We start from the raw sequence: 26,911 nt of genomic DNA on the forward strand, positions 1-26,911 counted from the left end.
TATCTAAATCTTATATAGGTTTTAAGAATTGCCATTATGTTCCTCTGGCAAGAACAGTAATGCCAAGTTCATTCTGCATGATTTTAGTCCAGATTTTGACTTGCAGACAGGTTTGAGAAATCGCCGACAAATACCTGAAATCATCGGCAAATGGTACTCGTTCACGTGAGTAACAATCACACAGTGTGAAACTATCAAAGCCATAATGTCCCGTGAAATATTTGGCATGCTAAAATATCTGGAGCTGTCGGCGATTCAAGTCAAGTCAAGTCGTGTGAAATGTGTTCGTCGCCGATTACCTACAGCCAATGAGAGAGCAGCATCCACTACTATCTGCAGGCCAGTGGGGGGTTGGAGGAGAAATTAAAAGTGCTCATTTTCAGTTTATTTGGACCAAAGAAATAGAGAAAACACTAATGTAAATTTGGCAGGTGCACCTGTGTCTGTTTGAAGTTTCATCTAAGCCAGGCATGGGCAAACTCGATCCTCGAGGGCCGGTGTCCCTGCAGAGTTTTGCTCCAACACTAATCAAACACACCTGAACACCCTAATTAGTGTCTTCAAGACACTAGAAAGCTACAAGCAGGTGTGTTTGATTAGGGTTGGTGCAAAACTATGCAGGGACACCGGCCCTCGAGGATCGAGTTTGCCCATCCCTGATCTAAGCAATATCACAACCGAGTCGAAAAAAAAAAAGCTTAAGGAGAAATTGCTATTCCCTTCAAAGGCCAGGTGAGCAAAATAAATACATTTTCTACCCCACTAAAGGCTTCTTTCTCATTAGTAGTTAATAACAAAAGATATATGACCTCATGTTGTTTCCATGTCACTTCTCGTGTGTGTTTGGTTGTGAGACGTACATAGTTTGGACAAAGATGTCGGCGATTCTTCCTATAAAGTCATGCAGTGTGACCCCCTGTTGCCGATCCATCTTGCAGTGTAAACAATGCAGCGACGAAACGCTACCCCAGATAGTCATGCAGTATGAAAACATCTGTGACACGACTACTTTGAAAATCATGCAGTTTGAACTCGGCCTAAGTAAGACAGGAATGGTACAAGTCGGAAACCAAGATGGATGCCACCATTGATTGTAATCCCACCAGTTGGTCAAAACACTTTTAAAAAGGCAGTAATTCACACAGGCAGTGCTGAAATATGTCTACTAATAGAGCGTGGATAGCACTGTTTGCATCACTGGCTTCCCCAAGACAAAAACAAACAGAATGTAAATAAACAACATATTTGTGATGTGAACTGGATGCTGAGAAAGGAAGTGCGGATCCAAACGCAGGTTTATGTATGCAGAGAAGGTTAGGCAAGCAATAGTCAACACAGGAGCAAACAGATGTATACAGGCAATCCAGAGTCGTGGTTATAAAATGCGGACGGTAAAAAGGCAGGCAGCAAGAAACATAAATAAAACAAAGTAAGGTACGAACCACAGAAGGCAAAGCAAGCACATCGTAATATTCACAATAAATATAACAAGACTCAGCAACTAGTGTATGTGTCTGTGCTGTTTTTAGTCTATGTCATCAGTTCTGAATAGCTTCAGCTGTGTCTGTTTGCAATCATGGGGATCTAGGCCAGGTGTGTTAGTGGTGCATGACTGGATATGTAGTTCTTTTGCTGGCAGCAAAGTAGTTCTCCAGCGATCTGCATGAGCTAGATCGCTAGTGACTGTGATAATATTATACTGTTTCAGTTCTATATATGACTTCTGAGTACAAATGAAACACAGAAATATGTCACAGTAAAAGTAATGTAAGTTTTGTTGAATGCAGGGGTGTTGCTAGACATAAAGCTCTACTGAGGCACAGCTCAAATAGGCAAATAAACAATAATAAATAAAATGTATATAAATAACAGTATTGTTATTATACAATTATTATTCTTAATAAATAACAGAAATTAATCCTAAATGTAACTGAAATAATCTAAAGACACAACTGGAGTGATGCTAAGATAATTTAGGAAATCTTTTGCATTATTTAATTTCATTAGAATGAAATTCTATAGACAACTCTATTGAATACAAAAATATGTTTTATAGAATTATCAGTTGTGTGTTGTCTTAGACCCGACTCATGGCTGAGAATTAGGTTTATTGAGTCGTACCTCCCCTGACTCATCATCCATTTTTTGCTTATACAAAAAATCTCACCCTCATATCACCCTCATATTATTTAAACTTGTTTTGTCGACTTGCAAAACTCACAGCGTGCCACACCCCGGATAAAAAACACGCCGGCTTCACAATGCATGAGCGGCGCGTGAGCGTTGGTTCTTCACCAGCGTTGGTTCGGTTACACAGAGAATAACGCTTTATTCTGGGATTACCACTTTTAATAAATACACTTGCATATAAAGTAAATCGTATCTCAAAGCATTTACTGGGGCACTGGCAATTTTTACTGAGGCACGTGCCCCAGCAAATGGGTCTAGCACACCCTTGGTTGATTATTAATAATTGAGATTAGAGTCTTTTTTTCTGTCACAACAATGGTCATTATATTTAATTTCTTTAATTTTTTTATCAACTTTTTTTAAACAATAGATCTAAAATTTGTAATGCATCAAACTATAGGTCAAAACTAACAACAATGCTTCTAAAATACATTTTAGAGTGTATTGTGTGATTCATGTTATTTAAACAGCCAGATTAGGTCCATTTGATAAATCCACGTCTTATACTATAACTCCTTGACGATTGCGCTAAACTCCAAAGTGTTCTTCAGGCTTTCAGATGTTTGTCGTGTTTTTATTCTATAACTGCTTAAATTGTTTCTTGCAGACAGAAAGCCTGCAATTATCTTTGGAAGACACTCTTGGATCAGTGATTATCTTTAAATACAGGACTTAACCACTGAAATTTATGCTCTGAAAAAACATTAGGTTGCTTTATTTAACTGATTCCTCTAAGTGATTGTGATTCCCCGAAGCAAGGGATATTTTATTTTTCTCCCATGCTGTCATAAAAGAGTGAAAGGCGAGACATGTCTGAAAGGTGAAGGATCAGAGACACAGCAACTCCAAAAGAAGAGTCTCTTTGTTGCTGATGCTTTTAAAAGAGCAGAAATGAAAAGCAAGGGAAGGCAGTAATGTGCTGAACACTTGACACCATCAGCACACCTTTCACTTTCGCGTTTTTTCAGTATACCTGTGATCTTGGAACAAATAACAATGATGGCATCAGCAGTCGTTTAGACGCTTCATGCTTGATGAATAACGTCTCAGAGAGTTTCAGAGCGTCTATTTCCAAGACCCTATAATTTGGCTGATAATCTAGTTGAGTAGTTCCCATCCACCCTTCCATTCATAAAACTCAAAGTAGCTTTTAGTGGTGGAGTTAGTTTATTGAAATCTTAAATTTGTGTCCCATTCTAGATGGGGTGTATCTTTAGCTCTCACTCAAAAGCAGCTCCCTGTTGCATCAACCAATAATTATTGTATCATGTTCTGCTGCTGGGTGAGGAAGTGCTCTGGTCTGGTCATCTAGGAGGCGAACCGAAAACATCTTCTCATTATTTTCATATACTTAAGCTAATGAAAGTCGAATCCTGCAAAAAAAAAAGGTTTTCTTACTTCTTACAATGTTTTTTTGTCTTGTTTCTAGTCTAAACAAGACTAGCATCTAGTCTAAATATCTAAAAATTCTAAAATCAAGAAGCATTTTCTAGACAAGTAAAAGTATTGTCTTGTTTTAAAGGGGTGGTCACTACAATATCATATTTTAAACTTTAGTTGATGTGTGGTAGCTGTGTGAACAACATCTCTGAATGTAATATGTTCAATGGAAAGGGAGACATTGGCTTTAACAGATTAAGCTTATACAGCGAACAAAGTTTGGTGACAAAAAAACATCCGGGGTTAATGAGGTCATAAACTATTCAGGTTACGCGCATTCACCCCACCACGGAGCTTCTTCTGTTTCTGTATTTGGGCTTCCAAAGGACATGACACAAAGACAGAAGTGCTTATGGTTTTTTTTTAATTATGTTCCAGAGAATTCTAAAAATATAGCATTTGACAAAGGACAGCTTCCAGAATCTCTCCCAGTTCAATGCTGGATTCAGCTAAAAACTCCTCAAAGTAGGAGCAGCTCTAACCATAATAGACAAAGCTGTGGATTGTGAGCAAACTGTAAGTATTTTTTATTGATTAAAATTAATCTATGCATAGTGTCTAACGTTAATGGTATGTTGTAGCAAGGATGTAAACAAGGATGTAAACAACGGGAAATGCTGTTTGACACAGCTAATAATTTAGCTACAAATTCATATTTATCCATCAAACTGCTGTAAACACCCACAATTTTCACCAGCAGTGTCTCTCTATGCAGATTTTCCCTGCGTTCCACATTTCAAATAAACTCGCAAAAGATATGTAAACATTTCATATTACTTACACATGCTTATTCTGAATATGTGTGAAAGACACTTGTCAGATTTTATTTTAGAGAACAGGCATGAGGATCAGTTTTTCCTCTCCATTTTCTGTCTGATTCAGGCTCAAACTGGTACGACTACATCTACTCTGACTGACAGTGTATTTACACAATGGCAAAGCGCATGCTAGTAGATGACCAATCAGAGCTTCTTGAGGGTGGGCTTTCGAAGGAACAGGGAAATATGACAGTTTGTTTTCATGTAAGCTGAGTAGCAGTATATAATTAAAATAAGATATATAAAAGGTAACGTGATTTTTGCACAACCAAGCCTTAAAAAATTATTTTAAGAAATAATTTGCCAAAATACCAAAAACAAGCGAAATAATCTGTCAATGGGGTAAGCAAAATATTCTTATGTCAAAAGGAAAAACAAGATTATTTTGCTTATTCCTTGCCAGATTATTTTACTTGTTTTAAATGGAAAACTCACTTAATTTCGGCATATTATTTCGTAAAACAAGACTATATTGTTGCTTGTCTAGAAAATGCTTCTAGATTTAGAAAAGCATTATTTGCAGTAAAGGTTCAAACTTCAGCTACCGCTGTTGTGGCCCTCAATAAAACATTTGTTCTGAAATTGCTCAATTGTACTGTCTTTCTTATTATTTTCAGTGGAAAAACAACATGATTTTACAGAAAAAAAAATTTGATTTCATTGATTTCTACCAGGATGGTTAGAATTATGAAATATCTGCAATGTATTTAATAACATGTATTTATATGACAAATATGTATTTATCTGGGCTGTTTGCTATAACTGAAACTCATAATCCACTTTATTTGATCTTTCTGATGCCAAGTTGGACCTTATTAGAACTCCCTTAGTCTACATCAGTGGTTCTTAAACTTTGTCACCAAGTACCGCCTCAGAAAAAAATTGTCTCTCCAAGTAAACCACCATAATAAACCTATTGAAATACAGTAGCGTAGTAGGCCTGCTAAAGCAGCTTCAGCACTGTACAGTTCAAAAAAGAGGCAGATTAAGTTCAAGGGCCAGACGGAATCTGCAGGAGTTTTTTCTATTTCTGCAGAGAATTTTGCAAAAATCTGCGTATTTCTGTGTAATTATTTTGGGAGTATCATAACTAAAACCTCATAACTAATATGTGAAATAAAAAATAACACCTTTATAACTTTTTAATGTTTAAAATGCAAATCGATTAGATTCACTTTATTTGGTAAACAAAGTAAGTCTCTCATATAATATCTATACCAAAAGACAGAAATATTACTGTACAAACTGCATTGTACATAAATCATATGAACATTTTTATATGTCAATGATATTATTGTAATTAATACAAAACTAAATAAATACAGATTTACACACATTTACTCAAGTAATTAAACAAATTAATGATGTGCTAAAAAGTTGCTTAAGTCTATGTTTGATTTGATTTTAACATCTCATGACGCAATGCACTAGTAAACATTCTAAGCACACTGGTGTAATCGTACACTTCAAGGAACAGCCAATGCTGTCTGATCACATGAGTCTCAGTGTTATCGTAGGTGTCAATAGGTTAAAGGTGTGTTCATTTTATTCTTTTATTATTCATCCATTCTCCTGCAAACCACTAAAAGGAAGCCCGTACCACAGTTTGAGAACCATTGGTCTACACTAATCCAGATAAATCTGATTGGCTACGACGTTGGAGCTGCGCATTGGTGGAGTTGCTCTTCAGCAATAAAATCTGCATTACACTAAATTGATTAACACACAACTTAATCTGACAACTAGACAACTAAATCTAAACTAAATTGAAATGAACTTCAACGATGATATTTATGCTAAACTGAATTGAAGCCATTTCAATTTACTAGTACACCAGCATTCTACATATGCTCTCAGCCCTGCCTGAACAGCTTTAGCCTTGGTAGACCCAACTAATCTTAAACTCAATTGCACAAAAGGGGACAAAGTGTACCCAGCAAATATTATTTTGCCACCAGCAGCCTAAACCATTCAAATACAGCAAGGCAGAATAGATCAATGGTTTCATGTTGTTTATGCCAAATTCTGACTTTATCATCCCAATGTTGCAGCAAGAAATCAAGACTTATCGAATCAAGCAACCTCTGACCTTTCCTGCGACCTCCGGCATCAACAAGACATTTTCTCCCACAGAACTGCCACTGCTATTTCTGTTTTCATGGTACTCTTTGTAAACTTTAAAAATGCTTGAAGTTACTAGTAGATCAGCAGCTTTTGAACTCAGCAGCCGTCTGGCACCAATACCATGCAACTTAACCCAGCAGACACATGACATCAGATTGACATTGTACCCTAATGTCGTGGAACCTTGCGTTTTGTTTGAAAATGTAAATTGGTTTAACATCAGAACCCAACATCAGGCCAATGTCAATATCCAACGTCAGACAGATGTTGCATTTTGGTTACTTTCAAACGCAACCTAAAATATCAACTTGTAATGATATTACAGTTGACGTTGTGTGGACGTTACTAACATGACGTCTATTAGACATTGGATTTTGGTCACTTTCCAACACAACCTAAAGTCAACAAAATATCAATGTCATTTTCTTCATTATTGGATGTCAAAATAACATTGTACTTAGCTGACAACCTAAATCTAACCTAATATTACATCTTATGATGTTGTGTGTCTGCTGGGAAGTAAAATAGATACACAATCTAAGTACACAATCTTTCCATATATCAGGCTTTCATGTACGTTTTGCTTTGATTGGACAGTAATTTATCTAACGCTGGTTGTGTTGGTTAATGTCTTATAAAACAATGATTAAAAATTATGATGGACAGGTCAATACTGGAATTAGTGCTGTTGAAAAAGTGAACAGGCACCAATGCACTGAGTACACTTATTAAACACTCTTTGTTCTGTAGGTAGAGAGTTCATTTCTATGTACAATATCTTGTTAACTTTCTAAATGCCTGAAATGCAGGCCATAATGGTCATTATAAAGTAAGCCGGTAACCACAACAAGGGAATCAGAGAGGGTAATGAGTTTAACAGAGGCTGAAACACGTTCTCTATCTTTTCCTCTAATACTGCAAAGTGAAGTCACCGTAACTTAAGTGCTGTGTCATTTATAGCCTCATGGCATGGCTCATAAAAGTAAACCTAAATAACTCACAAGACAATATACAGACGTTTAATGACCTATGCAGCAAACAGTAACACAGTTTCATGAGATGGATCCAACTTGACAGTTTTTAAAAAGAGTAAAGACATAATTTAACGGAACCTGAAAATGTTACAAAAAGACAGACTCCACCCATACTTGCTCTGTCATTAAACTAAATGTTAGTAGCATTTTGAGTCACTCGCCTCCTTAGTGGGTTGTAAACACAAACATAGTTTGCAAAAATGGATGTCTGCTGGAGACTTCACTGCAGGAGGTGCAATGACACATTTAGAAAGAACTGTTGTCAGCAGAGGAAACTGTTCAAGAAGTTAGCACACACTTAAAGCCTACATAAAGTCTCTTTTTTAAGACGTTGGGTTATACATAAGTTTTTATGTTACAAAAACTTCTGTTTTAAACTTGTAAACAAATTCTTATTTAGAAGATATATGCAGTCAAAACATACAGTGTCAGTTCCACCAGTATGGACCACTGATTTTGATGGCATCACTCTGCACTTCAGCTTGTCATCAGATTTTCGGTCCAATCAAATGAGATTCTGAAGAGTAGTTTATTTAATTCACCTATAGCGCATGTCTTGGACTGTTGGGGAAACCGGAGCACCTGGAGGAAACCCACGCCTACACTGGGAGAACATGCAAACTCCATGCAGAAATGCCAACTGGCCCAGCCTGGACTCGAAGCAGCGACCTTCTTGCTGTGAGGTGACAGTGCTAACCCCTAAATCTCAGTGCCGCCCAATTTTCCATTGTCATGACAGATCATATGTGCAATGCCGGAAAAGACCTACAGACTCATTTGAACTACAGAATCCTCCAAAAATCCTCAGCACAATCCCACTGGTTCGGATCTACATTGGTGCCTTGCATCTGGGTCATGGCACCAATGTAACTACTGCAATTCTAGATTGGCATACTTTAAGCCGGTCTCAAACTCGATTCCTGGAGGATTGCAGCTCTGCAAAGTTATCCGCAGTTAGGCCTAATCATTTTACATAAATGCAGCTGTAATGAACAGCCTTTTGTGTTCCACATAAAAAATACCACAAAGGTTTAAAGAGACTTAAGAGGTTCTAGCTAACTGCTTCTTTAAATATACCATGCTGATTACATGCAGAGATTAATGTGAATAAAGAAAGGAATAGGAAAAATCCTGTCTTGGAAAAAGGACTAAGCGTCTGAGTATAGCTTGTAATCAAACATAAGCTCTAGACAGCAGATATTGTGATCTTTTTTTAGATGCCATGTCTATAAAACAGAGTTTCTTCATATTCCCCTGCAATTTACCAGGTAAAAGATGTTGGATTTCAGACTGCAGAACATGTTAAAACAATGCTTGTCAAATGCAATTACTGTTCAAAACTATTTAGTATCTTAGGCACTACTTTGGAAAATTATACTTGATTGAGACTAATTCTGAAAATTGGAGATGTTGAAACAAACTTATGTTCAGAGAACACTTAATGATACACTTTGTGGCACAAATCTTCCATCATGTGTGCAAAGGGATCTTCCATTGAACCTTTCTGCCTCAGAAATCCTTCATATGCATGGTATAAAATCATATATGGGCTAAACCATACAGTATGTGTTATTATGTAAAGATTTAGGAGCTGTTGCCTGATGATCATACCTCTAGACCACTCTAGTGTTGTAGAGGCTATGATTAATTGGGTGTGCACGTTTCCCATGCAACCAAAAATAAATGGGAAAAAAATAGAAAGATCCAGCAGCAGCAGCCTCAGAAAGTGAGAAAGAGAGAGCTGTGTGAGAAGACCTAATTAAGGAAATAAAACATGATGAAAGGACCATAATGGGACGAAATGCGCAGCGATGAAGATGCTGACAAATGCGAAAGCATTCACAACCATGCGTTTAAAGCTAAATGTGCGCCCCCTTCTGGACGCCTTGTGAAATTCTCATCACTAGAGGGTACTAAAAAGTCAAAGCTAGATGTATTTTCCAGAACGTCTTTTTATACATCCTTTATTAGCTGTTTCTGGGTGAAGCACTTACAAAAATACACACGTAAAAAACCATAAACTTGTTTGGCCTGAAATAGTACATTTTATGAAAGCCTCACACTCTCCGAGAAGACATGCTGAACAAACAGAGTCCAATGTGGCCCCTCTATGTGTATTTTTCTCAAGGAAAAGAGTTAAATGTGTTCTCTAATGGTCAGACGCATTTGGGTTCATCGTGTTTGTTGTTGTGAACAGCAGGAGGGTTTTCGGTTACCACACTAACCTGCTAAAGCCGTCTTCCCCGCATTGAGTTTTTGTGTTTATTTTCTGGGAGAAAATCAAATGCACCAGACAGTCCTGAAAACTGGGGAAGACGACCAGGCAAAGATGTATCTGGGAAGTAAATGCACTGCTTTATTAGCAGTTTTGTGATGACTGTTGTGAAATAAAATAAACTGAAAATTGCAAAATTATGAAATAAATGGACATTTATATGTATGAATTATAAATATAATAAATAATCAAATAAATAAAAAATATATTTCAAACATATTGATTCAAAAACTGCCATCTAAATTTATTTAATTAACATTTTTTTTCTTAGCCTCCTATGTTTATGTTCAGGTATTTTACTTGCATTTACAATAACCTGTTGTTTGAAATTAAAGTGAAAGTGTTGAACCAGACACAAGTGCCTGAGAAAAAAAAAGCTCTTTTATGGAAGAAAATTTCAGATTATATGCACTGTAAAACCCAAAAAGTTAAGGTAACTCAAACCGTTTAAGGAAACCGATTGCAACAAACCATTTAAGTTCAAAAACTAATCCTAATGAGTACTGTGACCTTAATCCATTTGAGTAAATGAAGCAATTTGAGCACAGTAAAACCCAATAAGTTAAGGCAACTCAAACTGTTTGAGGAAACCGATTGCTACAAACCATATGACTTAAAAAAAACTAATCTATACGAGTACTGCACTTACTCTATTTAAGTTGAAGTAATGAGGTATTTAATTAACTCAGTAAATCAACTTTCAGTAAATTTAAGTCACCTAAACTCATTTTATTTGATAAAGTTGACTGTTGGGTTTTACAGTGTGTGTTTATGCTCAGCTATTTCACTTGCAATGACAAGAACCTGTTCTTTGCCATAAAAGTGAAAATGTTGAACCAGACACAAGTGACTGAGAAAAAAAATGCAAATTTTATGGAAGAAAATTTCAGATTACATAACTTTATATATCTATTTTATGTTATAAATATATCCTGTACATTCATTTTTACTTTTATATCTACACTACACTTTATATCTACACCTGATAAGTTAAGTTAACTCAAAATGTTTGAGGAAACCGATTGCAGCACACCATTTAAGTTTTAAAACAAAATGGTTTGAGTACTGTAAACTTATATATTGTCACAAAACATATATAATTTCTGTTGATATCATCAAACTTTTAGATATTAGTAAGTATTAGATCATATTTATAAGTAACTTAAACATTTTAAGTTATCATATCACTATAGTTCAATTAACTTAAACAAATTAAGTCCAAATAACTGTATAGCTACTCAAATGGTTTGGTATTCTTTCTAGCACTAGAGTTAACACACACAAAAAAAATTTATTCATAACTCATTCGACTAGAGTTCTGCTTAATATAATCAGTTTATGAGTTGCCATAACTCTTCTTCATTAAGTCAAAGTAGCTATTTAATAAATTATAAGTTAAAATAACTTATTTAATTTAGTGATTTACACTGTTATCCAGAGAAAAAATTCTCATTTATAAGACAATTTCAGATAGCTTTCTTAATTTATCATTGTATATTACTAATATTTTATTATAAATAACACATTACTTGTTATATCTAATAACTAATTATAGATAAATTGTCACTGTAAAAAACATATGAGTTAATCATGTTCTAACTTAATTTTATTAGTTACACAAGCTGTTTTAAGTCAGTTTAACATAATATAAGTTCAATGAACTATTAAAGTTAATTTGATGCAACTTAAAATTTTAGAATTTTAGAAAAGATTTTTTAATATAATAAAAATATTCATGAAAACACGTTATATATAAATGTAAATGTATAAATGTAAACACAATGCTAAAACATAAAATCTAGAAATCCCTAACTACATACACTACATGAATTATTGTTTACATCATGTTCCTAAAATGAATAGCATTACACACACATCACACAGCTTGTCCATACCCTAAAAATGACATTTTTCATCCCAAATATAGGACTAAAATGCATCTTTCGCAGCTTTGAGGGGAGCCTAACAAGATCTAATCATGGGTCTAAACACTCAAAGCAAAAAGCCATCCTGAAGTGACATGCCAACAGTGGGCAAATCTGCCTGGTAATTACAGCCCAGCAATGAGAGGGGAGGTACTAGTGTGGTAGGTGCTTTTTTAATGATGCAAGGGCCAGATATGGTATAAAAACCCTCATCATTGTGCAAGGCAGCAGCAGATCCTGTCTGGCTCATACCACAAGGATATTCAGAAGTGGGAGCCACGGCTGTCTTACACTTTTTTTATTTATTTGGAACCCAAGTATGCCGGTAGGTGTCCATTTTTTTTTCTCTCTCTCTCTCTCTCTCTCTTTGGATTTTGAGAGAGTAGGCCATAATATTGAGGGATATCGCTCAACTTTGGGTGAAAATGAACAGTTAATATGTTAATTTAAGTCATATTTAAGTAAAGCTTTTCGTTTATATTTAAAACTGTTGGATTAGTCCATATTTGATCCAGTCAAGTGCTTTTTGGAGTGTATCTGCAGGTGCAAAATAAAGGATGCTTACTAAGTTGTGCTTTAAACAAGTTATTATTATTGGAATGGAAGTTGAAATAGCTTGTGACTATTGTTTATGAGAATGTTCCATTAGAATTTTCAACATCATCACTTATAACTCTTGGAATTCTGTTTCAGATTTGACCTCAGAGAATGGAACTACGAGTAGTAAGCATTCTTCTTCTCCTGGTGGCCTTGACGGCTGCCCATGGTGAGAGATATGTTGTCAAGAAGGTGATGAAGGCCCCGCAGTACCAGCCTTACTCCGTCAAAAGCCATGGTATGTGTTTAAATTCAAAAGGCTCTCTGAAAAGCTGTGTTTCTGTGTATGTTTTATATAAAGAACACAACTATTATGTGTGTGCATAGCAAAGCAGCTCACTGATTGGTTACCAATGCATACTGCTTCCTCCAATAGCATGGTTTATAATATTTAAGGCACAGATTTGCTGTATGTAAATTGCTTCATACTAGAAAGAAAGACTTGTTAAAGAGGTAGTTCACCCAAAAATGAAATTTCGTTGTCATTTACTCACCCTTGTTCTAAACCGGCTTCAGCTTCTTTCATCTGTTGAACACAAAAGAAGGAAATCTGGAAACCTGTAGCTACTGACTTCCATAGTATTTGCTTTTGCTGCAATGGAAGTCAATTGTTACAGGATTTTAGCTTTGTTCAATTTATCTTCTTTTGTGTTCAACAGAATAAAGTAACTTAAGGGTGAGTACATTTTCATTTGTGAGTGAACTACCCCTTTAAAACAGATGCATCATACTGAAATGTTCACTTCGATTAAATCCTGGAAGTCGTTTTTTTTAAGTTTTAAGGAGCAAAAATTGCATTGACAAACAAATATTATATGTATTTTTTGTATGTACAGTAGATCTATGTCCACTAAATGATACACTAAACTCATTTTGTTGAACACCAAGTTGAAAGAAGTTCTTTATGAGGTATATTTATGTAATATTTTAATGCTTTTTATTTATTAAATCTGCAAACTTCAAATATAATCAAATTTAACATTTTATTTATTTAATTATTTTATTAAATCTTTTATTGTTAAGTGCATGCATGTCAAAAGCAACACAAGTATTAAGAATTAGTCTGTAGAGGCATGTTGAAAAGGGATTTGTCTGGGTGTGTCATGGCAAAATCTAGACACATCTGTTTTGGTTCATGAAAGCTGTGGCTCTAAGAATGACCTTTGGTATGATGCAGTTTATAAACCAATAGATTTGACCACATGAAGGCAATCATAAACTGGAGCCCTTGGCGCGTAAGTGTAGAAGCGGGATTAGATTCTTCAGTGGAATTTCAAAATGCACTACAAAAATGTAGATTGTAATGCAATGCAGAAATCTTCTGATTCTTTTAGTTTATGAAATGCATGTAATACTAAATTTCAAAAACTTAAAACTTTGGCTTGTAAATTTAAATTGAATGTTTTTTATTTAATTTGTTTATCAAAAGAATTTATTTTACAAATTGTAAATTGCAGGAAAAAATTTAATACTTTAAATACTTTTTAATGAAGATGTTTTTAAATTGTTTTTGAAGTTTAAAGTGATATCTAAACACTTTAATGAAACATGGGGCTTGAATAAAAAGGCCTTTATTAAGAATCTGCTGAATGTACTATGAGTGCATCCTCATACTAACTCCCTGCTTTATAGAAAGATAACAACTCTCTAAAAAACACTTCTGACAACTTTCTTTAGTAAAACATTTCTAAGGCAGAAATGCCCACCGTTTTTAATAATGGCCTGAATTTTGACAATAGACAATTTGAAAATATCTAGAAATTTTAAATATTATCACGTTTTTATTATAGTGGTATATTTTGTATTTTAATATTATTATTGTATATTATTTTATTGTACTGTATATTGTGCTTTTCTAATCAATTAGTATAATGGCAATATAACGTGTTTCACACACTTTACGATTACATGAAATATATTCCCCCTATATGAAAATATCTATTGAATTCAAGTGATATACATATTGATTGTGAATATTGTAACTGATATAATTCTTCTTTTGATCCAGTTGTATCTGTAGCAGGAGAACCAGGCACCCCTGGTGAGCCAGGACCGGCTGGACCTCCTGGCCCACCTGGACCTGCAGGAGAAGATGGTGAAGGTCTGCCAGGGCCACAGGGACCTCCTGGAGCACCTGGGCCAGCTGGGTATTCAGCACCTGGAAAACCTGGATCTCCTGGTGGCCCCGGAAAACCAGGAGCCACAGGTGCGCCTGGACTTAAAGGAGACACTGGTGCACCTGGTCTTCAAGGCCCCAGAGGCATGCCTGGTCCTTCCGGTAGTCCTGGACCTGCAGGCATTTCTGCATCAGGCAAACCTGGATCAGCAGGTCTGCCAGGTGCAATGGGACCACGTGGTGAGCAAGGTTTTAAAGGACATCCAGGTATTCCTGGTCTACCAGGACAAAAAGGAGAAATGGGGGTTGGGGTTCAGGGGCCAGCAGGTGAGAGAGGTCCAACAGGACCAGTCGGACCTTCAGGGAAACCTGGAGCCCCTGGTATTGGATCACCTGGCAAACCTGGAGCTCCTGGTGAAGCAGGCAAATCAGGCTCACCTGGTCGTGATGGGGAACCTGGGCCCATGGGTCCACAAGGTCAAAAAGGTCAAACAGGTGCTCCTGGAGTTGGAATTCCTGGCAAACCAGGTGAAAATGGTGCTCCAGGTATGCCTGGCCCATCTGGTCCCAAAGGTCCACAAGGTGCATCTGGTGCTCCAGGTGCTCCTGGTGTACCTGGTTATGGCAAACCAGGTGAAAATGGTCTAAAAGGTGACAGGGGAGTACCTGGTAGTCCAGGAACAACTGGTCAGAAAGGTGAGCCAGGTGCTAAAGGGCACACTGGATATCCAGGTTCTGCTGGTCCAGTGGGTCCAGCTGGTCCTCAAGGAGCAAAGGGTTTCCCAGGTGAAAGGGGGGCAGCAGGTGATAAGGGTGAACAAGGTCCAATGGGACCACCAGGGCTGAAGGGACACAAGGGAGAACAGGGAGCCCAAGGCATTGAAGGCAAGCAGGGTTATACAGGGGCAACAGGTCAACCTGGTCCAAGGGGAGCTACAGGTGCTCCTGGTGCTAAAGGAGAGTTAGGTCATACAGGTGCTACTGGTGCCCCTGGAACATCCGGACCTGTTGGACCAAAGGGTCATCCAGGGTACCCTGGAGCAACAGGTGAGAAAGGAGATCAAGGAGCTCCTGGAGCAAGAGGTCCTGTTGGCCCAGCAGGTCCTGGAGGCCCACCTGGCCTAAAAGGTCACCCTGGTATTCCTGGGGCACCTGGCCCTGCTGGTTTGGCTGCAAAGGGAATTCCTGGACCTCAGGGTCCACCTGGTCTTCCAGGATCTGATGGACCTGCTGGAATTCCAGGTCCTTCTGGACCTCCCGGCCCACCGGGTCCTCCTGGTGAGGTGATCTTTGAGAAGGCTCAGGGTGAAACTGCATACCCAGTTCTTGTCAAAAGTCCTGTGTCTGCATTTACTGTTGCAACTGTGACTCCTTATCCCCCATCTGGTACCCCAATTAAGTTTGAGCAGGTTGTGTATAACGCAGAGCAGCATTATGATCCAGAGACAGGTATTTTCACCTGCCACATTCCAGGAATTTATTACTTCTCCTACAGCATGCATGTGAATGGAGCTAATGCTTTAGTGGCACTTTATAAAAATGGTGACCCAGTCATGTTCACTTATGATGAGTACAACAAGGGATTTGTGGACCAGATGTCCGGTAGTTCTGTACTTCAGCTCAATGAGCAGGACACAGTTTACATGCAGATCCCAGATGATGAGGCTAATGGTGTTTTTGCTGCCGATAATGTCCATTGCTCTTTCTCTGGATTCCTGATTGCCTCAACGTGATAAGGTGATTAATCCACATGACATCAAAACATCACTATTTCTCAAACAAAATTTCCTGTTCTGCAAACATGATGCACAACAGACTGTGCTATTGTTCTGAGAAATGCACGCATCTCAACTTGAAAATTCCAAGCAGCGGTGCCTAAAAGAAGGAAGTAATTTATGTAACGTCATCAGGGATAAAAAGATAGTTAAAACCTTAAAGATTTCATTTTTGTGTGGAGAGTGCATGTGAAGTTGTGTCCTGATCATTTCACATCTTTTCCTCATTAGTTTTTTGTTGTCTTTTATTGTATTTTGTTTCCTTGTTACTGATCAGTGTCTACTTCATCTTTGTGCCTTATTTTTTACTGTTTATTGTTGTCTTTAAAGTCTCACTGATTAAACAAAGAGACTGCTCTTCCTGACATCCTTATATCTGACTTGAATATTGTGAGATGGTGAAAATGATGAAAAACAAACTCACAAGCAAATGACTAAACATCTATAAATGTTATCCCAAATGATTAATTTTGCTCTGTAAACCATTATGGCTGAAATAAAAAAACATTTCCTAAAGAGTTCTTGTCTGTGTTTTATGTTTAAATGTGCTAAATAATTTAATGAATCATTTATTGTAATTATTTAAAAACAGTAATTATTAAGTGGTCTACAATGCACAAAAATTAGTTCAAGTATTCAATCAATTTCTTCTGTGTTTTGGTGGTTACAATAAAAAAAACAGAAAAAACTAGATTTCAACAACTATTTTAGTAGATTTAAAAATAGTGCATTTAAAAATGGAGGAAGGAATTAAAGGAGCATGCTTTGATGACTGTGTTAAGTTCACCAAATAGATGTGGGTTAGGTGGAGAGACGAGTCAAACAGAAGCCGCTGGGTGGAGGCAATCAGAAACTGGGAGCCACAAGCCACAGGCAGGCACTGCATTTGGAGGGTTTGAGGGATGTGGTTGGATAAAAAAAAAAGTAAATGAAGACAAGAGCACCTGGAGGGTGAATTCGTTACCATCTGGGAGAGCAGAAGTGGGAGCTACAAGTTTAACATTGCAATATAAGATGAACATCCATCATCTAAACTAGGAACAGGAATATTGGGTGAAAGCACACCCATCTTGTGGTCGCTAGATTAGTGGTGCAGTTCATTTTGGAGCATAGAAAATGCATGGTTCTAAATTACCCTTTGCTTCTGTGGTAGGCTAAAAACATCCGAAAAGTGTCTGTTAACGTTTATTTTTTTACTTAAAAAGCATTCAACTTATGTTGGCCTTTAGAAATACAGCAATTACCAGTGGTGGGGGTAAACACACAAAAATCTGAGTAAATCCTCAAACTTCTATATAATTTAACTGTTTTCATTAGGAAAATTTGGCACATGGCTCTATATGCTGCTAAACTTCTTATGAATACAATGATCTTGCCTTAGTTATCTTTTTGTACTACAAGTTGGTCCCACATGAACATTACGACACTCAAAGAAATGGCTTTTTGCTTGTTTAAATTACTTATTTAAAATGAACTGAATCAACACAATTCAACAAAACAAGGTTTTTGGGGGACAACTTGTTGTTTTATGTTCAACTTAAACTTGTAAAAACGATGAAGCTAACTTAATTGATTTGTGTCAGGACAACATGAAAGAATTGTGTGCAAACCCAGCATTTTTTACAGTGAACATTAAAAACAATGTATATTTTATAAACAAACTGTAAAAATTGTAGCTAAAAGGAGCTCTAATTATCATAACGTTACATAAACAACATAGATTACTAACATTTGACAATTTTTATTTTATGCTGATGTGTGTTTAATTATAGGGGGGGGGGGGTTTCGAAAGACCTTACCGACAAATCTAGAATCTGTCCCATACATGCTCATTTGTTCTATTTTGACTGCTATGCCATAATAAATTGTGAAAATGACACATCAAAAAAAGCTTTAATACCATGCTGAATCCTATGTTGGCTCTTGGTATACAGAATTTGGGACACCGAATTGACTTCCCGTTCTGCAGTCACGCCGTGCCAAATTCAGCATCCCAAATTATGACTGACGAAAGTTGAATGTGCTGGCCAGTTTGCAATTTGTCTAATAAATGACAATAGTCTACATGTTTTATTTTATTTAAAACTTTAACAGATTGGGTTTTTTTTTCATTATATAAATTTATAGCAAAAATAGTACTTAAAATGTCATTAAAAAATGAAGTATTTGAATCTCATAATTCAATAGAAAATTAGGTGAATAACTACATAAATGTCAATTTTTGGAGAATTTTGGAGAAAAAAAAGAACCACCCCTCTCGTTATGGGCCTGGATTAGAGGTGACTGTTCAGTTAAAAAGAACTGTTTTTGGACAATCAGTTTTTTCTATCAGAGCAGCAGAAAGATGGAATAAAATACCAGCGATATTAGAGAGAGAGTAGCACTTTTAATATTTTTAAAACAATGCTGGCTTAAAGAAAATCAATACTTGCACATTTAATTTCGTTTTATTGACTATGATGTATTGTATTGTAAGTAGGGCTGGGCCGATAGACTATAGATCGAATTGCAATAAAATGTATGTTGATAGCAATAAGTTCTGGACTTTCTGCCCTATATTGATCTAAGAGCCAATCACACAGGAGAAATGTGTTGATATTAGCGATGCACCAAATTTTTGGCCACCCAAAAACTATTGGCCACCAAAAATAGGTTATGCTATTTAATAAACCCGCTCATTGTTAAAGATTTCAACAATTCTTCATTAGAACCAAATATATGATAATTTGATCTCCATTATTTAAACTTAAATGATTTCATGTAATGACGTATAGGAGAAATGATATCTTTTGTGATATAGGTGGCAACGCAGTTGCGCAGTAGGTAGTGCTGTTGCCTCACAGCAAGAAGGTCGCTGGTTTGAGCCTCGGCTGGGTCAGTGGGCGTTTCTGTGTGGAGTTTGCATGTTCTCCCTGCATTCGCATGGGTTTGCTCCAGTTTCCCCCACAGTCCAAAGACATGTGGTTTTGGGAAGGCTAAATTGTCCCTAGAGTATGAGTGTGAGTGTGTATGTATGTTTCCCAGAGATGGGTTGCAGCTGAAAGGGCATCCGCTGCGTAAAACATGTGCTGGATAAGTTGGCGGTTCATTTCGCTGTGGCAACTCCAGGTTAATAAAGGGACTGAAAAGCTGAAAAGAAAATGAATGAATGATATAAGGTGAAAGAAAATAGCTTAAAGGGGCTAATAATTTTGACCTTAAAATGTTTTTTTTTTTTATTAAAAACTAATTTTATTCTACCGGAAATAAAACAAATAAGACTTTCTCCAGAATAAAAAATAACATTAAACATAATGTGAAAATTTTCTTGCTCTCTCAAACATCATTTGGGAAATATTTAAAAAAAGGAAAAAATTAAAAGCGGGTTTAATAATTCTGATTTCAATGGTGTGTATATGTCTGTTTATTTGTGTGTCCTTATATATAATTTGTAATATATATATATATATATATATATATATATATATATATATATACATACATACTCTGGCACCACATGTCATGTTGCAGGCCCATAGCCAGCCTCGTGAAAGGGGTAGTTTTTTTTTTTTTTTTTAAAGTGGACCTTTTTGCCTCATTTAGGCTACTATTTGATTATTAGGGACCGAGCACCAAACGGTGCAAGGCCCTATTGGAATTGCTCCGTTTTTTATTATTATTAGGGACCGAGCACCGAACGGTGCAAGGCCCTATTGGAATTGCTCCGTTTATTATTATTATTATTATTATTATTATTATTATTATTATTATTAGGGACCGAGCACCGAACGGTGCAAGGCCCTATTGGAATTGCTCCGTTTATTATTATTATTATTATTATTATTATTATTATTATTAGGGACCGAGCACCAAACGGTGCAAGGCCCTATTGGAATTGCTCCGTTTTTTATTATTATTATTATTATTATTATTCCGCCCCTAATCGGGGCACTTTTGAGGGTCTAAACGTGCTCGAAAAGTCACGAAACTTTGCACACACATCAAACGCGGCGTAAATGGTCGGCTGATATGGGTCTCGGAAGTGGGCGTGGCAAAATGACTCGACAGCGCCACCTAGAAAATTGATACGGACAAGCCCCCGAGCCACGAATCACGCACACGCACGAAAATTGGCACACACCTCAAACATGCCAAGACCTACAAAAAAGTCTCAAGGAGCGATATCTCAAACCCAACAGGAAGTCGGATATTTACGGCTTCCTGCGGCGAAAAAGTGGCGTTTTTGCCATTTCAGGCGTTGTATTTTAACGAACTCCTCCTAGGGATTTCATCCGATCGACACCAAAATTGGGTTATGTCATCTAAAGGCCTTGGCGATGTTAAATTGCGAAGCTTTAGAGTTTTCGTCGATGGGCGTGTCCGTGGCGGCCTCGCAAACTTTGACGACTCGCCACGAAACAGGAAGTCGTTATAACTCAGGCATGCATTATCCGATCAGCCTCAAAATTCACACGTTTGATAACCGTCCTGACCTGAACACGTTTACATGACAATATCCCGATACAGTTATAGCGCCACCTGCTGGCTACAGGAAATGACATGATTTTACATTGTAACAAACTCCTCCCACAAATTTGGTCATATCAGCACCAAATTTGAGAGGTGTCCTCTGAACACTCTAGCGATGATATATTGTGAAGGTCCAGAGTTTTCGTCGATGGGTGTGTCCGTGGCGGCCTCGCAAACTTTGATGGTTCGCCACGAAACAGGAAGTTGTTATAACTCAGGCATGCATGATCCGATCAGCCTCAAAACTCACACAATTGATCACCGTCCTGACCTGAACACGCTTACATGCCAATATCCCGATACAGTTATAGCGCCACCTGCTGGCGCCACCTATAAAAATTAAACGGACAGGCCCCCGAGCTACGAATCTCGCACACGCACGAAACTTGGCACACACGTTAAACATACCAAAACCTACGAAAAAGTCTCTTGGAGCGAAATCTCAAACCCAACAGGAAGTCGTATATTTTTAGCTTCCTGCGGCGAAAAAGTGGCGTTTTTGCCATTTCCAGGCTTTGTACTTTAACGAACTCCTCCTAGGGATTTCATCCGATCGACACCAAAATTGGGTTTTGTCATCTAAAGGCCTTGGCGATGTTAAATTGCGAAGCTTTAGAGCTTTACTCGATGGGCGTGTCCGTGGCGGCCTCGCAAACTTTGACAATTCGCCACAAAACAGAAAGTCATTATAACTCAGGCATACATGATCCGATCTGCCTCAAAATTCACACAATTGATAACCGTCCTGACCTGAACATGTTTACATATCAATATCCAGTTAAAGTTATAGCGCCACCTGCTGGGAACAGTAAAATTGCCTATAACTCAGCCACACAATGTCCGATCGGCCTGAAAATTCACATGGTTGATTAAAATCCACTCCTGAAGACAACTACATGGCAATATTGAGTCACTGTTATAGCGCCACCTGCTGTCAACAATAAAATTGCCTATAACTCAGCCAAACAATGTCCGATATGCCTGAAACTTCACATGTTTCATGAGTTTCCACTACTGAAGACATCTTCATGCCAATCTTGAGTCACAGTCATAGCGCCACCTGCTGACAGGAGCAAGTACGGCATAAATCTGTGATTTTCTCAGATTTTTTTATGTATCGGCTTAAATTATTATTGTTCGCGGCTCTCTGTCGTCCTACGGCCACCGGGCGGCGGTGAGCCCGTGTGCGAGGTCCCTATCATCGCTGCTTGCAGCTTTAATTATTATTATTATTCTTATTATTCTTCTCCCGAATGAATCGCGATTTTGAGGGTCTAAACATGCCCGAAAACTCACGAAAATTTGCACACGCCCCAGAAGTGGCGAAAATTTACGTTTGTTATAGGCTTCGGAAGTGGGCGTGGCAAAATGACTCGACAGCGCCACCTAGAAAATTGATACGGACAAGCCCCCGAGCCACGAATCACGCACATGCACGAAAATTGGCACACACCTCAAACATGCCAAGACCTACAAAAAAGTCTCAAGGAGCGATATCTCAAACCCAACAGGAAGTCGGATATTTATGGCTTCCTGCGGCGAAAAAGTGGCGATTTTGCCATTTCCAGGCGTTGTACTTTAACGAACTCCTCCTAGGGATTTCATCCGATCGACACCAAAATTGGGTTATGTCATCTAAAGGCCTTGGCGATGTTAAATTGCGAAGCTTTAGAGTTTTCGTCGATGGGCGTGTCCGTGGCGGCCTCGTAAATTTTGACGACTCGCCACGAAACATCAAGTTGTTATAACTCAGGCATGCATTATCCGATCTGCCTCAAAATTCACACGTTTGATAACCGTCCTGACCTGAACACGTTTACATGCCAATATCCCGATACAGTTATAGCGCCACCTGCTGGCTACAGGAAATGACATGATTTACAGTGAAACAAACTCCTCCCACAAATTTCATGATATCAGCACCAAATTTGAGTGGTGTCATCTGAAAGCAGTATCGATGATATATTGTGAAGGTCTAGAGTTTTCGTCGATGGGCGTGTCCGTGGCGGACTCGCAAACTTTGATGATTCGCCACGAAACATCAAGTTGTTATAACTCAGGCATGCATGATCCGATCTGCCTCAAAACTCACACATTTGATAAGTGTCCTGACCTGAACATGTTTACATGCCAATAACTCGATACAGTTATAGCGCCACCTGCTGGCAAACTTAAAATTGCCTATAACTCAGCCAAACAATATCCGATCTGCCTAAAACTTCACATGGTTGATAAGATTGCTCTCCTGAAGACATCTACATGCCAATATTGAGTCACAGTCATAGCGCCACCTGGTGGCAACAGTAAAATGCCTATAACTCAGCCAAACAAAGTCCGATCTGCCTGAAAATTCACATGCTTGATTAAAATTCACTCCTGAAGACATCTACATGCCAATCTTGAGTCACAGTCATAGCGCCACCAGCTGACGGGAGCAAGTTTGACATAAATCTGTGATTTTCACAGATTTTTTTAATGTATCGGAATAAATTATTATTGTTCGCGGTTCTCTGTCATCCTACGGCCACCGGGTGGCGGTGAGCCCGGGTGCGAGGTCCCTATCATCGCTGCTTGCAGCTTTAATTATTATTATTATTATTATTATTATTATTATTCTCCCGAATGAATCGCGATTTTGAGGGTCTAAACATGCCCGAAAACTCACGAAAATTTGCACACGCCCCAGAAGTGGCGAAAATTTACGTTTATTATAGGTTTCGGAAGTGGGCGTGGCAAAATTGACTCGACAGCGCCACCTAGAAAATTGATACGGACAAGCCCCCGAGCCACGAATCACGCACATGCACGAAAATTGGCACACACCTCAAACATGCCAAGACCTACAAAAAAGTCTCAAGGAGCGATATCTCAAACCCAACAGGAAGTCGGATATTTATGGCTTCCTGCGGCGAAAAAGTGGCGATTTTGCCATTTCCAGGCGTTGTACTTTAACGAACTCCTCCTAGGGATTTCATCCGATCGACACCAAAATTGGGTTATGTCATCTAAAGGCCTTGGCGATGTTAAATTGCGAAGCTTTAGAGTTTTCGTCGATGGGCGTGTCCGTGGCGGCCTCGTAAATTTTGACGACTCGCCACGAAACATCAAGTTGTTATAACTCAGGCATGCATTATCCGATCTGCCTCAAAATTCACACGTTTGATAACCGTCCTGACCTGAACACGTTTACATGCCAATATCCCGATACAGTTATAGCGCCACCTGCTGGCTACAGGAAATGACATGATTTACAGTGAAACAAACTCCTCCCACAAATTTCATGATATCAGCACCAAATTTGAGTGGTGTCATCTGAAAGCAGTATCGATGATATATTGTGAAGGTCTAGAGTTTTCGTCGATGGGCGTGTCCGTGGCGGACTCGCAAACTTTGATGATTCGCCACCAAACATCAAGTTGTTATAACTCAGGCATGCATGATCCCATCTGCCTCAAAACTCACACATTTGATAAGTGTCCTGACCTGAACATGTTTACATGCCAATAACTCGATACAGTTATAGCGCCACCTGCTGGCAAACTTAAAATTGCCTATAACTCAGCCAAACAATATCCGATCTGCCTAAAACTTTACATGGTTGATAAGATTGCTCTCCTGAAGACATGTACATGCCAATTATTGAGTCACAGTCATAGCGCCACCTGGTGGCAACAGTAAAATTGCCTATAACTCAGCCAAACAAAGTCCGATCTGCCTGAAAATTCACATGGTTGATTAAAATTCACTCCTGAAGACATCTACATGCCAATCTTGAGTCACAGTCATAGCGCCACCTGCTGACGGGAGCAAGTTTGACATAAATCTGTGATTTTCACAGTATTTTTTAATGTATCGGAATAAATTATTATTGTTCGCGGTTCTCTGTCATCCTACGGCCACCGGGTGGCGGTGAGCCCGGGTGCGAGGTCCCTATCATCGCTGCTTGCAGCTTTAATTAGGGACCGAGCACCGAACGGTGCAAGGCCCTATTGGAATTGCTCCGTTTATTATTATTATTATTATTATTATTATTATTATTATTATTATTATTATTATTATTATTATTATTATTATTCTTCTCCCGAATGAATCGCGATTTTGAGGGTCTAAACATGCCCGAAAACTCACGAAAATTTGCACACGCCCCAGAAGTGGTGAAAATTTACGTTTGTTATAGGCTTCGGAAGTGGGCGTGGCAAAATGGCTCGACAGCGCCACCTAGAAAATTGATACGGACAAGCCCCCGAGCCACGAATCACGCACATGCACGAAAATTGGCACACACCTCAAACATGCCAAGACCTACAAAAAAGTCTCAAGGAGCGATATCTCAAACCCAACAGGAAGTCGGATATTTATGGCTTCCTGCGGCGAAAAAGTGGCGATTTTGCCATTTCCAGGCGTTGTACTTTAACGAACTCCTCCTAGGGATTTCATCCGATCGACACCAAAATTGGGTTATGTCATCTAAAGGCCTTGGCGATGTTAAATTGCGAAGCTTTAGAGTTTTCGTCGATGGGCGTGTCCGTGGCGGCCTCGTAAATTTTGACGACTCGCCACGAAACATCAAGTTGTTATAACTCAGGCATGCATTATCCGATCTGCCTCAAAATTCACACGCTTGATAACCGTCCTGACCTGAACACGTTTACATGCCAATATCCCGATACAGTTATAGCGCCACCTGCTGGCTACAGGAAATGACATGATTTACAGTGAAACAAACTCCTCCCACAAATTTCATCATATCAGCACCAAATTTGAGTGGTGTCATCTGAAAGCAGTATCGATGATATATTGTGAAGGTCTAGAGTTTTCGTCGATGGGCGTGTCCGTGGCGGACTCGCAAACTTTGATGATTCGCCACCAAACATCAAGTTGTTATAACTCAGGCATGCATGATCCGATCTGCCTCAAAACTCACACATTTGATAAGTGTCCTGACCTGAACATGTTTACATGCCAATAACTCGATACAGTTATAGCGCCACCTGCTGGCAAACTTAAAATTGCCTATAACTCAGCCAAACAATATCCGATCTGCCTAAAACTTCACATGGTTGATAAGATTGCTCTCCTGAAGACATCTACATGCCAATATTGAGTCACAGTCATAGCGCCACCTGGTGGCAACAGTAAAATTGCCTATAACTCAGCCAAACAATGTCCGATCTGCCTGAAAATTCACATGGTTGATTAAAATCCTCTCCTGAAGACATCTACATGAAAATATTGAGTCACAGTCATAGCGCCACCTGCTGACGGGAGCAAGTTTGGCTTAAATCTGTGATTTTCTCAGATTTTTTTATGTATCGGCCTAAATTATTATTGTTCGCGGTTCTCTGTCGTCCTACGGCCTCCGGGCGGCGGTGAGCCCGGGTGCGAGGTCCCTATCATCGCTGCTTGCAGCTTTAATTAGGGACCGAGCACCAACGGTGCAAGGCCCTATTGGACTTGCTCCGTTTATTATTATTATTATTATTATTATTATTATTATTATTATTATTATTATTATTATTATTATTATTATTCTTCTCCCGAATGAATCGCGATTTTGAGGGTCTAAACATGCCCGAAAACTCACGAAAATTTGCACACGCCCCAGAAGTGGCGAAAATTTACGTTTGTTATAGGCTTCGGAAGTGGGCGTGGCAAAATGGCTCGACAGCGCCACCTAGAAAATTGATACGGACAAGCCCCCGAGCCACGAATCACGCACATGCACGAAAATTGGCACACACCTCAAACATGCCAAGACCTACAAAAAAGTCTCAAGGAGCGATATCTCAAACCCAACAGGAAGTCGGATATTTATGGCTTCCTGCGGCGAAAAAGTGGCGATTTTGCCATTTCCAGGCGTTGTACTTTAACGAACTCCTCCTAGGGATTTCATCCGATCGACACCAAAATTGGGTTATGTCATCTAAAGGCCTTGGCGATGTTAAATTGCGAAGCTTTAGAGTTTTCGTCGATGGGCGTGTCCGTGGCGGCCTCGTAAATTTTGACGACTCGCCACGAAACATCAAGTTGTTATAACTCAGGCATGCATTATCCGATCTGCCTCAAAATTCACACGTTTGATAACCGTCCTGACCTGAACACGTTTAC

At 38.5% G+C, this 26,911-nt stretch overlaps 1 protein-coding gene across 1 annotated transcript; it reads left to right on the top strand.

Annotated features, from left to right (window-relative positions):
• The first annotated feature begins 12,020 nt into the window (after nucleotides 1-12,020).
• col10a1a (collagen, type X, alpha 1a) lies at nucleotides 12,021-16,810 on the top strand. Its single transcript, XM_056476700.1, has 3 exons — nucleotides 12,021-12,131; nucleotides 12,500-12,641; nucleotides 14,412-16,810. The coding sequence occupies exons 2-3, from the start codon at nucleotides 12,515-12,517 to the stop codon at nucleotides 16,250-16,252; spliced, it is 1,968 nt and encodes a 655-aa protein (XP_056332675.1). The 5' UTR covers nucleotides 12,021-12,131; nucleotides 12,500-12,514; the 3' UTR covers nucleotides 16,253-16,810.
• Nucleotides 16,811-26,911: the final 10,101 nt, after the last annotated feature.

The sequence above is a fragment of the Danio aesculapii genome, chromosome 17 (assembly GCF_903798145.1).
Source record: "Danio aesculapii chromosome 17, fDanAes4.1, whole genome shotgun sequence".
Classification (NCBI taxonomy): Eukaryota; Metazoa; Chordata; class Actinopteri; order Cypriniformes; family Danionidae; genus Danio; species Danio aesculapii.